This window comes from Pygocentrus nattereri, chromosome 17 (assembly GCF_015220715.1).
Source record: "Pygocentrus nattereri isolate fPygNat1 chromosome 17, fPygNat1.pri, whole genome shotgun sequence".
NCBI lineage: Eukaryota > Metazoa > Chordata > Actinopteri > Characiformes > Serrasalmidae > Pygocentrus > Pygocentrus nattereri.
In genome coordinates, this window is record NC_051227.1 from 29,536,177 (window position 1) to 29,548,359 (window position 12,183).

Below are 12,183 nucleotides of genomic sequence, written 5' to 3' on the forward strand. Positions count from 1 at the left end.
CCGCACAGAGATGCTGTGAGACTGCAGCATCCTCCGCTCAGAGCGCACGAGCACGGAAAAAACAACAAAAACAACAGAACGCCAGAGAGAGAGAGAGAGAGAGAGGGAGAGAGAAACGGCGTCTCGGTTGAGCTTGTGTTCACGCACCGCGTTCTCTCCTCTGGACTTTTACACACACACACATACACACGCACACACACACACACACACACATATCTGAGTGTAGCCCGTCGAGCTCGCGCGGGGCTGCGTTCATGTACGAGACGAGGAGCGTCTTCAGCGTCACATTATTTGCTTCATCTTTGTTTTCTCGTTGCTTATTCGCCCCGTTTGTCGTCTAGCCTTTTGATTTTCTTTTTATTTTTCTTTTTGGTTGTTTTAACATTTTCCTCCCGGCTCTGCATATCCATGAGGTCGAGGAGCGTCATCACAGAAGACAGGAGCGGCGCTTCATAGGACGGAATAAACTCGCCACGAGACCTAGATACCCTGATTCATCTTCTCTGCTCTCCTCGTTTGTGAAGCAGCCTGCCGGACCTCCGCGCGCTGGTCTCCAGTCGTTGATGTGACTCGCTGATCGCGCGCTTACAGGCTCGCCTTTCCTCGGCTCCCCATACAAACACACATACACACGCGCACACACACACACACGGTCGAGGTGGTTCTCTTCACCGTCTACACACACTTCACATTTCCATCCGTGCCGTACAGAGAGAGAGAGAGCGAGACACGCAGAGGGGCCCACACGAGGCAGCAGTCGTAGCAGGCGTGAGAAAAATGATGGCCGGCGGGGCAGTGCAGCAAAACGGCATCTTCTCCAACCCGCACCACCACAGTCAGCAGCCGCACATGGAGTCAGACCCGCCGGACTCCCGCAAAAGACCGCTGGAGACCCCGACGGAGGCCAGCAGCACCAAACGCACCAACACGGGAGGTGAGTGGCAGTCAGCGGGCCGTTTTCAGCGCCGGTCTGTAGGGATGGATGGTCGGGATTGGCGTAGGAACCGCAGGTTGATGTGTTTTCTGACCGTGCAGCATCTTCTGCATTCATAACAGGCCCATAGTGACGAAGCTGGAGTCAGTTTCTCATTCGAATTCTCCCGTTCCACCTTAAATGGCGCTGCAGTAACGTTCTGGCGCCTCAAGCACCTCAGAGTGTAACTGCTGCACCATTTAAGGTGGAACGTGACAATTCGAACAAGAAGCTGAGGAATAGGACGCCAGCTTCAGCCTCGTCTCGTTATGCTTGTACGAGAATTGAGAGCGAAAGTGGGTGGGTTTATAAACAAAGTGCAGGAGACAGGACCCGGATAGGGCAACATAGGCTCTGTGCGTCCATTTTATAATAATAACAACGGCCTCTGATGCGATGGTTGTAGCCTAGCATGATGCAAACCACGGTTAACACTGCTCTCCCCCTCTTTTGTTTGTTTTTTCTTTTTACCCGAAATCTATAAGTACTCAGGAATGATAAAGAGTGGACAAATGTCAGGGTGCACTATAAAACATGAAGGGCTAACGCATCCGCATCCTTAGCATCACCGCAGATGACCTTGCATTATGAAGCAGTGTTTGCTGCTGTGCGAAGCTAACAGGACGGCTAAAGACCGTCAGGCACTATTCGAGTGATGATGATAGCCATACGCAGTGTATATGATTCTAAATCACACTAAGCAAAATAATGGCCTAGACCATGCAAGCCCTGTCCGCTCAACATTGGCATGCCAACCCACGAATCTGTCACTGGGCTACACTGTCAGCATCACGCTGAATGTGCGTAGACATCTCAGATCATTGCACTCAGGTTCAGCACATGCACTAGGCCCATTTCTCACAAGATGATTCATTTCTGTTAGAATGGACAGCTGAATTTGCCCTCTGCCCTACACACCCTGACCACGGGGACTGGGATCTGCCCAGTGCAATACTGTTTAAGCTTACACTTGCATATTCATCTCTTTGCCTGCTGTTTGCATGTGAAGGAATCGATGGAGAGCATTACGCATTGCCAATCAGCCAAAACCATGCTGCACCCGTGGGAGGCATTATACACAAACACCATCCATTTGGCCAAATGAAATGGCTGTTAGGATGGAAAGAGCAGCCCTGCAGTACCGAGACGGATTATCTGTTAATGTTCACTATCCCCATATTATCCTTCAGAATATCACTGCAGTGCAACTTCTTTAAATAGGAAAATAGATGTGTTGTTATTAAGGTTGTTTTGATCCAGTTAAAACCTTTTTTGCTGCTTTGTCCTAAAAAGGCCAGTACAGCAAATAGAGCTTTTTTTGGAGAAAGTGTGATTACTTAGACTCGCAATCAATTGCATCATGTCAACAGTAATAGACTGAGTATAGCATATTTCAATTTGACAGGATAAGAATGGAATATAATTTTATCCAGAAAATTGAAGTGGAAAATTAAACAGTTGAAAATTAACCTTTAGAAATGAAAGTAAGTGTATTTTTCAGTTTCAGTTATTATTTTTTTTACAATTATTTTCCTTTCTCACATTTGTTATATTAGTAATAATTTATTATATTAGTATCAGTCAGAGATGCTATATTTGTAAAATGTAGGTTATCTTTGAATTTTTAATGGCGGAAGGAAAGATGGCCTTGTGTGTACTGCATTTATTAAGTGGCCTTTATCGTGTGGCGTATTTTGATATTTTTGCTCTGTTTGGCTTTTACCACAGAGTAAATGCACATGGTTTAATGAGAATATGTTAAATCAAGAATACCATTACTGCTATTTCATAATGGTATATGTGCTTCATATTTAGTAGACAGAAATGACCCACTTATAGAGAGAGCGTCAAGCTTGTTTGTTTACTGCTTGTAGTGACTACCACGGCATGGTGCAGCCTCTTGCTTTGAAATGAAATCATTTTATTAAAAAAAGAAAAAAGAGATATCAGTTTACTTTTTTATATTGTTATAATTGAGATTTTTAGGCTTCACATTTTTTAAGGTAATGCAATAACAGGTTAAAAAAATAATTACAGATGTGTTTTTTTTTTCATTTGCACAAGTAACAAATAACACTCATTCCTCCTTTTATACAGTATTAGTTAGAGTAAATTCATAATGTACTTGTAAGAAGAAGATGAAGAGGAAGAAAAAACCCTTTCGTGCACTGAGACAGTGAGTTGGCTAAAAGCAAGAGTAATTTGCTTGCCAGGAGGTCATTAGGAGAGTAGTGCTATTTTAGCTCCATCACTACTATAAACCTGCTCTTGGTTTCAGTGAACTCTGCCCTGAGATATAATGTAATGTATAAAGCAGAATATAGTAATTTTGTAAATGGAAGCACTGGCACAGGCTCAGGCTCTAAGAGGCTGAAGTAGGAGATGCAGATGTCCTTGGTGAGTAGTGTGAGGGGACTGTGACCCGCTTACAGAAAATGGGCCAGAGAAAATGTGAGTGTGGAGGTGGGAGGAGGCAGGAAAGGTAGGTGACAGCTGATGGCACAGGAATTGTGTTAGCTGGTCTATAAATTTTTTCATGTTATCGATCGATAAGTTGGTATAGCTTCTTCCACTGTTGAGTATCACAACAGCTACTATCTTTCTTTTCATTGGAGAAAGGTGCAAGAACAGGATGTCTCCTGGTGAAAGAGAAGGCTGAAGCAGCTCTCTCAAAAGGAGGTCTTACATAAACATGATTTGCCAGCTGTGTTTGAAGATTTCCCCCACCCCCAACCCCTAAGACATTTACATGGAGGACAAATAGCAGCTTCCACACTGTGGCCCACTTCATTCAAAGACGACTGACAGTGCCGCACAGTAATCCTAATACAGCTGCATGGCAGGCCAGCTCCTTATTTACTGTATAGTTTGCAGGGTGGCTGCTGTGTTGCTGCAGATGTTGGTTCGGGGAGCCATGAATTCATCCCTTCGCACTGCACCCTCCTGCACCCTCTCCATCCCCACTGATCCCTTCCTTCGTACGGTTCTCATTCTCGTCTGTCTCGCTCCATTTCTCCATCAACGGTGGCCGGCCATTGATTACCTTGGCAACCACCGCCATGTTTGTCTATTGATCTCGGAACATTTTTTAGCATAAAGGGGGCGCTGCTTCTTCTTCTCCTTCTTTTTCGAGAGCACTGCGTCAAAGGAAAAAATCTCCTGAAGGGCGGGGGGGCTTTGGGCAGGGCTCTTGAAAAGGGCGGCGCAGGATTGGACGAGGCATTCGCCTCTCTCTGCCCGTCTGCGGTGGAATGGAGAGCAGGACGCTCAATGAATATGGATGAGAACAATGAAAAGAGCGATGCGAAAAGGAAGCTTTAGTCCTCCCTTCATGCCATTTCCCATGTTGGAACAAAAGCATAGAGCCCCTCGCACTTTCCTTGCCATCTAGGGAAAAAGAGAACGTTACCTCATGTGTTAGCATCTATTTTGGTCAGGCTGTTTATGGGCCAGTCCCATTGTGACAGTGGTCCTTTGACTAATTTGCTCAGTCTTGATGCTTAATATGTTATGGTTAGTCACAAGTTTGAAATGGTCTGGACCATCTTGAGGAACTTCTTGAGGAAATTCTTGCCACAGTTCTACTAACATAATGTGTAACAATGTTGTTATAATGCAGCTGACTAATATGCAAACAAGAAAGACAGACCATGAATGAGAGCCTGTTCCCTCAGTCTCTCTTATCTAGCTTAAGGGAACTATATTTGCCCCTATTGCCCTCTAGCTGTAGCTCGGCCTGTTGGCCCACATGGCTCCCGACACAAGATCCCAGGATTTGAACCTTCAATCCATAGGCTGATGCTGGCTATTCTGGGCTCTCTGAACTCTGGAGAGCCCCTAGAAACCAATGACTCTGTTTACGCATGCCAATTTATATGTGGTATTTGTTCGGTATATGTTGTGACCAACCGACACGTCAATGACGTGTGTATATGCATTCAGTTTAAGCAAAGCCTTCAGAAGTGTGGGGAGGTGTTCAGTGTACTTGAGGAAAGCACATCCTCAGTTCTTGTTGTCTTTCCACGAAAGCACTATCGGTGTGCTGGTTTGGAGAAGCTTTCCTCAATAACACATTAGCACATACACTCTCTGGGACATACATCAATATTTTCCAGACTGGACATCGTGCAGACACAGGAAATAACCTTGTTCCTGCTGAAACTTGGACTACGGAGTCATTGTACTCTGTTTATGTTGACTTGGAATTGGAGGACACAGAGTCCCTCTGGCAACACAGATCCAGGCCAAAGATTTCCTGTGTTTGCCAGAAATTAAGCAGCGCTACCTGGGAATACCCTGGGAAATCCTAAGAGGTGTAATGCTGTTCTGCCACAGAGGGATCTGGCAATTTGTTGGACACAGTGCACTGTGAACCATCTTCACCTTCCAGCAGCCTGCTGAATTTTTCAATGCACCTGTAACCTGCTAACGCTAAAGACATATTATGAATCCTCAGTTGATCTTAATGGTTAATTAAAAACAGGACCAGAAACAGTATATTTGGTTGATTACATTGCAAGTTTGATCTGTGGGCAGAATGAACTTAATGCAGATTAGCAGAATGTTAATTTTTTTACATTTTTTAAAGAATTGCAGATGATAAGACAGAGTAAATCAATTAAGTTATTGGAATCTGTTTTTAATTACATTTACATTTTGATTTGTTCGAATTAATTTGTTATCCAATTCTTTTAGCTTTGTATTGGTTCAAAGAAAAGAGAAGACTTCAGACGTCCTCTATCTCTAACTATTAGATGCATTACAATGCAAACTAGTCATGCTTTATAAAAAATAAATAGAGTACATGAAGAAACAAAAGCTTAAACATAATTTTTGGAATTGTTGAAATTAAATTGTTGAATGTTATCCTTTACACCCATCAAACAATCTATCATCCGTGTGTCAGACTTACTTCTTGCCTCCCATCTGTCTAGCAGCAATCAATAAACTGAAAATCCATTAATTTACTTATGGTTGGTCAAGAGTATACTAAGCATTTAGTGGCTTCTGGTCTTTTTGTGTTAGACATTTCTGAAGAAAGAATGCTTATGCATGCACGATACACATTATTTATGAACCCCCTGCCATATTAATCAAGGGTGGTTAAAATTAGACACATCCAAATCAAAAGGAGGGCAGTCTTGGCTCTGTGGGGAATCTGGGTCATTGCAGAAAAGCATGTACTTGTGCTGCTTTATAGATGGATGTCAGTCAGTGGTGTGTCTCCACAAAGGAAATTCTAGTGCTCTGGTTAATGAAATAATATAGGACTCATGAGTCCTTGGCATATGTGATTTAACACGCCTAAGTATGTTGCTGTTATTCACCTCCATATTTGGGGTATGATCAGACCCAGTTAAAGCCAGGACAATAGAAAGTGCGTGTATGTTTTACATGAAATTTGCACAGACAAAGCTTCCCACGCAGATTGATACTGTAGATGGTCCAATGATTCTAATGAGATTAGCACAAGAAGATTGGATAATTAAGAGACTGTTAAACCTACCCAGTTAGTAATGACTTATACTAAGCTCAATCACCATCCTTACCTACTGTATCATACTACTCACTACTTTCTCTGCTGACCTTTCTGAGGATCAGAGCATCTTCTAGCAGACTGACAAAAATCCCACCCAGCTCTTTCTGGTGCCAGTGGTGCTTATGCAGTATTACTTTTGCAGCTTCTCTCTCAAACCCAAACATGCCACGTGCTCAAGCATTCGTTTCCATTGTTGCCCTCACTCTGTTTCTTCAGCTGTGCTTGATAATTAATTGTATAGTTACTGTGTTTTTTTTATGCCAACAGTATTTGGCTGCTATTGTGTGTAGCTTAGCTTGCCCACCAGAATGGCTGCAGATGATAAATCACTCCTCCAGAATACCAATCCAATCTAAAGCGCCCGTCTTTTGGGAGCTGACATGGATTAATTGTGGTGGAATATTAGGCGCGTACCCAAGCGGCTGAGGTGGGTGGATACAATGTCATGTTAAAATCAGAGGGCGGAGGCTGTGAACACTCTGCTGACCTGGATAAGCAGCAGGCAGGTAGAGTTTAGCTTTTTCTTGGCATGTACAGGGAGGTTTGTGACATTACTAGCATCTCCTTTTGTCAGAATGGCTCTTTATCCTGCCACTGATGTTGATTATAAATGTTAAATATTGTTTGACTGAAAGTGCATCTTGATGAGTGCATTGTATACATCTATTTACTTCTTCATTTGTGTGTATATATATGATGACTGAACACATTTTTGTTGAGAAAAAAAGGTTTTTTGTATAATAATCAGTTTATTCAGCAGAACATCAGCCAAAGTTTTTAAACAGATTAATTAACATTAATATATGTTTTAACTGAGTCATGCATAATTTTTCATAACTGCACAAGACACAGTATTTTGGGTAAGACTATGTTAAAGTTTTGGTGAAATGACTGATTTTCCTCTTTTTTTTTTGTCTCCAGAAGAAGGCGAGTACTTTTTGAAGGTGCTGATCCCAAGCTACGCAGCAGGCTCCATTATTGGCAAAGGTGGTCAGACGATTGTGCAGTTACAGAAAGAGACAGGTGCCACCATCAAGCTGTCCAAATCCAAAGACTTCTACCCAGGTGAGTCTCCACATGTAAAGAGGAGAGACCACCAGTTTACTTTTGAAGTTCTTAGGCTATTATCTGCTATTGTATTTGCTCCCACACCCACACACTGTAGCACCCAGTTGTTGAAGCCTGTAATCAGGTATCATAATGTCATTGTATATGTAATGTATGAATGCTGTCTTAAACAAGACACCACAATGTGGCCTTCTCTCCCAGACACGCTGAGCCTTGTCTTCAATGAGAATCATATGGGAAGGACGTCACCATTGGGCATGTGGCCACCACACATGGCCTTTATCAAGGCTAAGGTTGCATGGCGTGGCAGATCAAGAGGGGACAAAAAAGCATGTGGACTTTTTGTAGCGAAGAGGGAGAATAGAGTTATAGAAGGAACTCCACATTCTGAGCTTTGGATCTTGGTACATTTCAGTGATGTTTGCATTGCAGTCAGTGTGTATCTAGCTTCTTTTATGTGAGGAATAGATCATTTATATGGGCTTGAATTCTTTTGAATGTTTGTCTGAGAGGAAGTGAGGAGTAGCGGGGGGCTTCTGGGCTCGTGCTTAAAAGAGCTTTGTGCGACTTGCTCATCCTCCCAAAGTTGGCGTGAATAACAGGGCACCTCTGTCCCTTTCCTCTGGGACACTCTGGGCTCAGAGCAGATGCCAGATGCGAGACACCTCCCTACAAAGCCCCGTCCTACGCCCTTTCATTGGCTTTGGCAACTTTGACTGTTCTAATGTTCCAGTGTTTGAGGTACTTGAAATGACTAATGAATTACGGGAAAAGGAGAATGCAAGAAATGCTTTTAAAGCAAATGTTTGGTGAAAATCAGATTTGCATGGTTTTGCGCGTACCCCAGGTTTTTTTGATTAGCTAAGATGTGTTTGTAGCCGATGTTTGCTTTTGTGGTTTTGCACTGGAGCTGTACAACTAATCTAGCTACCAAATAATGGAAGCCTATAAATTAACTGCATACCTAAATCATCACATACGTGCCTCAGACTGCAAACTTAAAACTCTCAATTTGCCCATAATTTTTTCCATGTTTATAGATAACAGTTTGTCATACAGTGTCAGAAACCACATAAGCAAATCTATTTAATATTACTTAACAACTTGATGTTGTTCGAGGCAAGGTTGTGATGAAATGGAGTGTTGAATGCTAGGGTATATAATTCCTGTTAGCTTTTGTATTGGTGACTTGTTAGCTTCATTAGCCTTGTCGCGCCAATCCAAAACTAAAGAAGCAAACTTTAGAAAACATGTTTTGGCTGATCACTACATCTGGAATATGGTGAACATTTTGTGAATTCTGTTTGTTGCTGTACCATTGCTTTAAAGCACACTGGTGTGATGGTGCTATGGTGATTTGCTGGAGTGGAGGGCTATTCGGGGGGGTCTTCCTCTGCAGTGAAGGGGGCATCTGTATGGAAATGAGTGTAAGCTTTTCCTTGGTTACAAATCAAAAGGTCCACCTGCTGTGCTGCCCCAAGAATGGGGGGAGGAGAAGCTTTTTTTTTTAAAGCAGTGTCCTGCATGCCTGATTCAGACCAGTTTAGAACTAGGGCTGGAAGGGCCACTTCCCTCCACGAAAGCCTCTCTTCTTACTTCATCTTAGATAAGTGCCACAGCAGCATTTAATTCCGCGGCAATTAGCTGGGCACAGCAGTATTGGCTGAAATCTGGCCAGTGTTCATTATTGCAGGCGAAGAGATTTATTAGATGCCTTCTCTCCAAATATAGGCCCTCCAAGGTTTCGCAGAAAATGACAGCCATATTTTACAATAACCTTGTGTCTCTGGACTTTCCTCCCTCAACTTGCAATGGCCAAAAAGCAGCAGTATGATAGGGTTGCCAAATATCATTACAGTAATAACATTGTTAATGAAAATAGTAATTATCATGATATGCAGCAGATGATTCATGTGCAGTTTGGAGAATGTTTTGAATTAACATTAGACCAAATAAGGATATAGGTAGCCTAACTTGTTGGAACTAAAATGTATTTTAAAAACAATTCATTGTTCTGTTTATCCTCGGTTATTCAGTGGTGGAACAGCAAGCAAGCCGGGTGAATGAATGAGTGAAGTGAGTCAGTGAGTGAGGGTGGGAGTGAGGGAGTGAATGAGTGGGAGGGAAGAAGATAGAGTGATCCACAGTGATGCTGGATACACAGGTGTTTGCTGCTTTTGTAGACTAGGGGTAGGAGTTGATTAGCCTTTGGACTGCAAGATGATGGGCGCTAGCGGGGGACTGCAAATTTGTTGATCTTCGAATTGTTATTTCTGAGAAAGTTCTTCACAGACGCTTGTTTTCAGTAAATTTGGATTGACATCACCAGATTGTTTCCAGACTTTGACAGGGAGAGCCATTATCTGTTAATAGTTTTTGACCTGTTGCTTAACTTAGGCAGCTTATTGTTTTGTATAGTACACAGAGCACAAACAGTAAACATGCCATTAATAACACTGACTGTCAACAAGCGCGTAAAACACCATCATTGTCTTCATAACTGCCTCTAGTACAAGCAGTAAAGACAGGTTCATAAAATGAACTTTGAAAATTGAAAGACACCATCCAAGCCAGACTATTTATTACAACAACAATAAAACCTGCTGAGATCATACAAGACTAAGGACGCCAGAGGACCCCATGTACATTTTAAAGTAGCACTATAAAGTAAGCACATTTTGACTTAAGACTATATACATACTGACATGCAAAAACAGCAATTCACTATATATATATATATATATATATATATATGTGTGTGTGTGTGTGTGTGTGTGTGTGTGTCACGATTGGCCCCTCCCAGTCCTGTCCATGTGCTCCTGTTGTGTTTCAGTCTTCCAGGTGCGTCTGTTTACATGTCCATGTGCTTCTTTGTTTAGGTTCCTTCCTAGTCCGGCCCCCTTGTTTTCTGACTCCACCCTTGATTGTTCCCATTGTTCCCACCTATTTTCCACCTGTGTCTTGTGAACCCTCGTTAGCACTTGTGTATTTAAGCCCTGTGTACATGGGGTCCTCTGGCGTCCTTAGTCTTGTGTGATCTCAGCAGGTTTTATTGTTGTTGTGATAAATAGTCTGGCTTGGATGGTGTCTTTCAATTTTCAAAGTTTGGAAGTTTGTAGTGTTTGATTCTTGTTTGAGGTTCTGTGTTTCTGTTTGTCATGTCTGATCTGCATTCTCTCCGGGTTGGCTGTTTGAAACTGGACCGTTTTGACCATGACACTGGATTTGCCCAGTGTAATAAAATAATAAAAGTTGCTTATCTCAGCACGTGCATCCGCCTCATCGCTCTCCACCGTTACAATATATTAGTGAATTGTTGTTTTTGCATGTCAGTGTTGAAATCAGTTGTAGTTGTGTAATACTACTTTTAAAAATAATTATTTGTTCATTGCCAGTTGGATTTGAACTTGTGTGAAACTGTGAAACTTAAAATTAGCTAAACATACATGGTGTAACTAACTGAATAATGCAGGCTATTGCTTAAATTCCTTAAAATGCCTTGGCCATAAAAAATGTAAGATCATAAAATATCTGAAAATGTCGAGTTTTTTTGCTATTAAACTCTTAAGATGACACCTGAATCCTGGGTTGAAAAGAGTCTTTGGGTAAATGAATAGTCCACCTAAAAATATTCAACTGACAGTGGTCTGCTGGTCATAAAGTGACTGCTAATGGAAGGTTAGAAGATGGAAAGGACTCTGAATAAACTGCAGAGTAAAAGAGCAGTAACTGAAGGTAGAAACTGAGAGGAGGGCTTATGCTTATGAAATTAAGATTAATTTGGGATTCAATTTGTAAGGCATTATTAGAAAAATATTTGTTCCACTCAGCATCTCACTTATGCTGTATTATATTAAATTCAGATCCTGACCACAAATCAAGTGACATGTGGCTCACAGTTTACACCAAGAAAAGCAGCCAGTGTGAAGTCTTTAAGACAAGCATACAAATGCTAAGTGTCTGTTTTCACCTTAGCTAGTGTTTCTGTCTTACATTGTAACTTATTTCACCTCATACCTTTCATTTGTAGTGATCTCAAACATGATTAATTCACTTTATAATGCTGAAAGATTTCCTCTATCATACCTTTATGAGTAGTGTGCTGCTTCGCTATAGCAAACAGATAAATACAAGACACATGTTCTTTGGTGGAATATAGAGCTGACATGGTTAGTAATATAGGGACATTAAAGAGAAGCTAAATTGCTTATAAAATGTCTAATTTACTAGTTGATTTTTAAAAATTGTGCACCAGTTTTGTAAATGTATGTCTCTGCTGCACAGAGGCTGCCACACCTGAGTCAAAATAAGTCAAATCAGTGAGTGTTGCATCATCTGTTTTCTCAAAGATGAGCCGCAGCTCGTTCCTTGCTGAGCAGTGTGTAGATATTTATTTTAGCCTGTCCAGGCCACTGATCCCACGCCCAGCTCCTGTGCCTTTGAGCAGAGCATGGCACAATATTAAAGCTTTGTCTTAATCCTGCACCATGATTGCAGTTTTCAGTAGTTAATACCCAGCCATCACCCCCCCACACCCTACCCACCCATACACACACACACACACACAGCCCATCCCTCCCCCACGCATTATCGACATTGCTGA

General features: G+C 42.0%; 1 protein-coding gene across 1 annotated transcript in view; it reads left to right on the top strand.

The window, feature by feature from the left end:
- The window catches only part of nova2 (NOVA alternative splicing regulator 2), a 42,605-nt gene continuing 30,422 nt past the window's right edge, over positions 1–12,183 (top strand). Inside the window, exons 1-2 of the mRNA XM_017719220.2 lie at positions 1–934; positions 7,434–7,577. Coding sequence (XP_017574709.1) covers positions 778–934; positions 7,434–7,577 — 301 coding nt within the window. The 5' untranslated portion in view covers positions 1–777. The remainder of the gene's footprint in view (positions 935–7,433; positions 7,578–12,183) is intronic.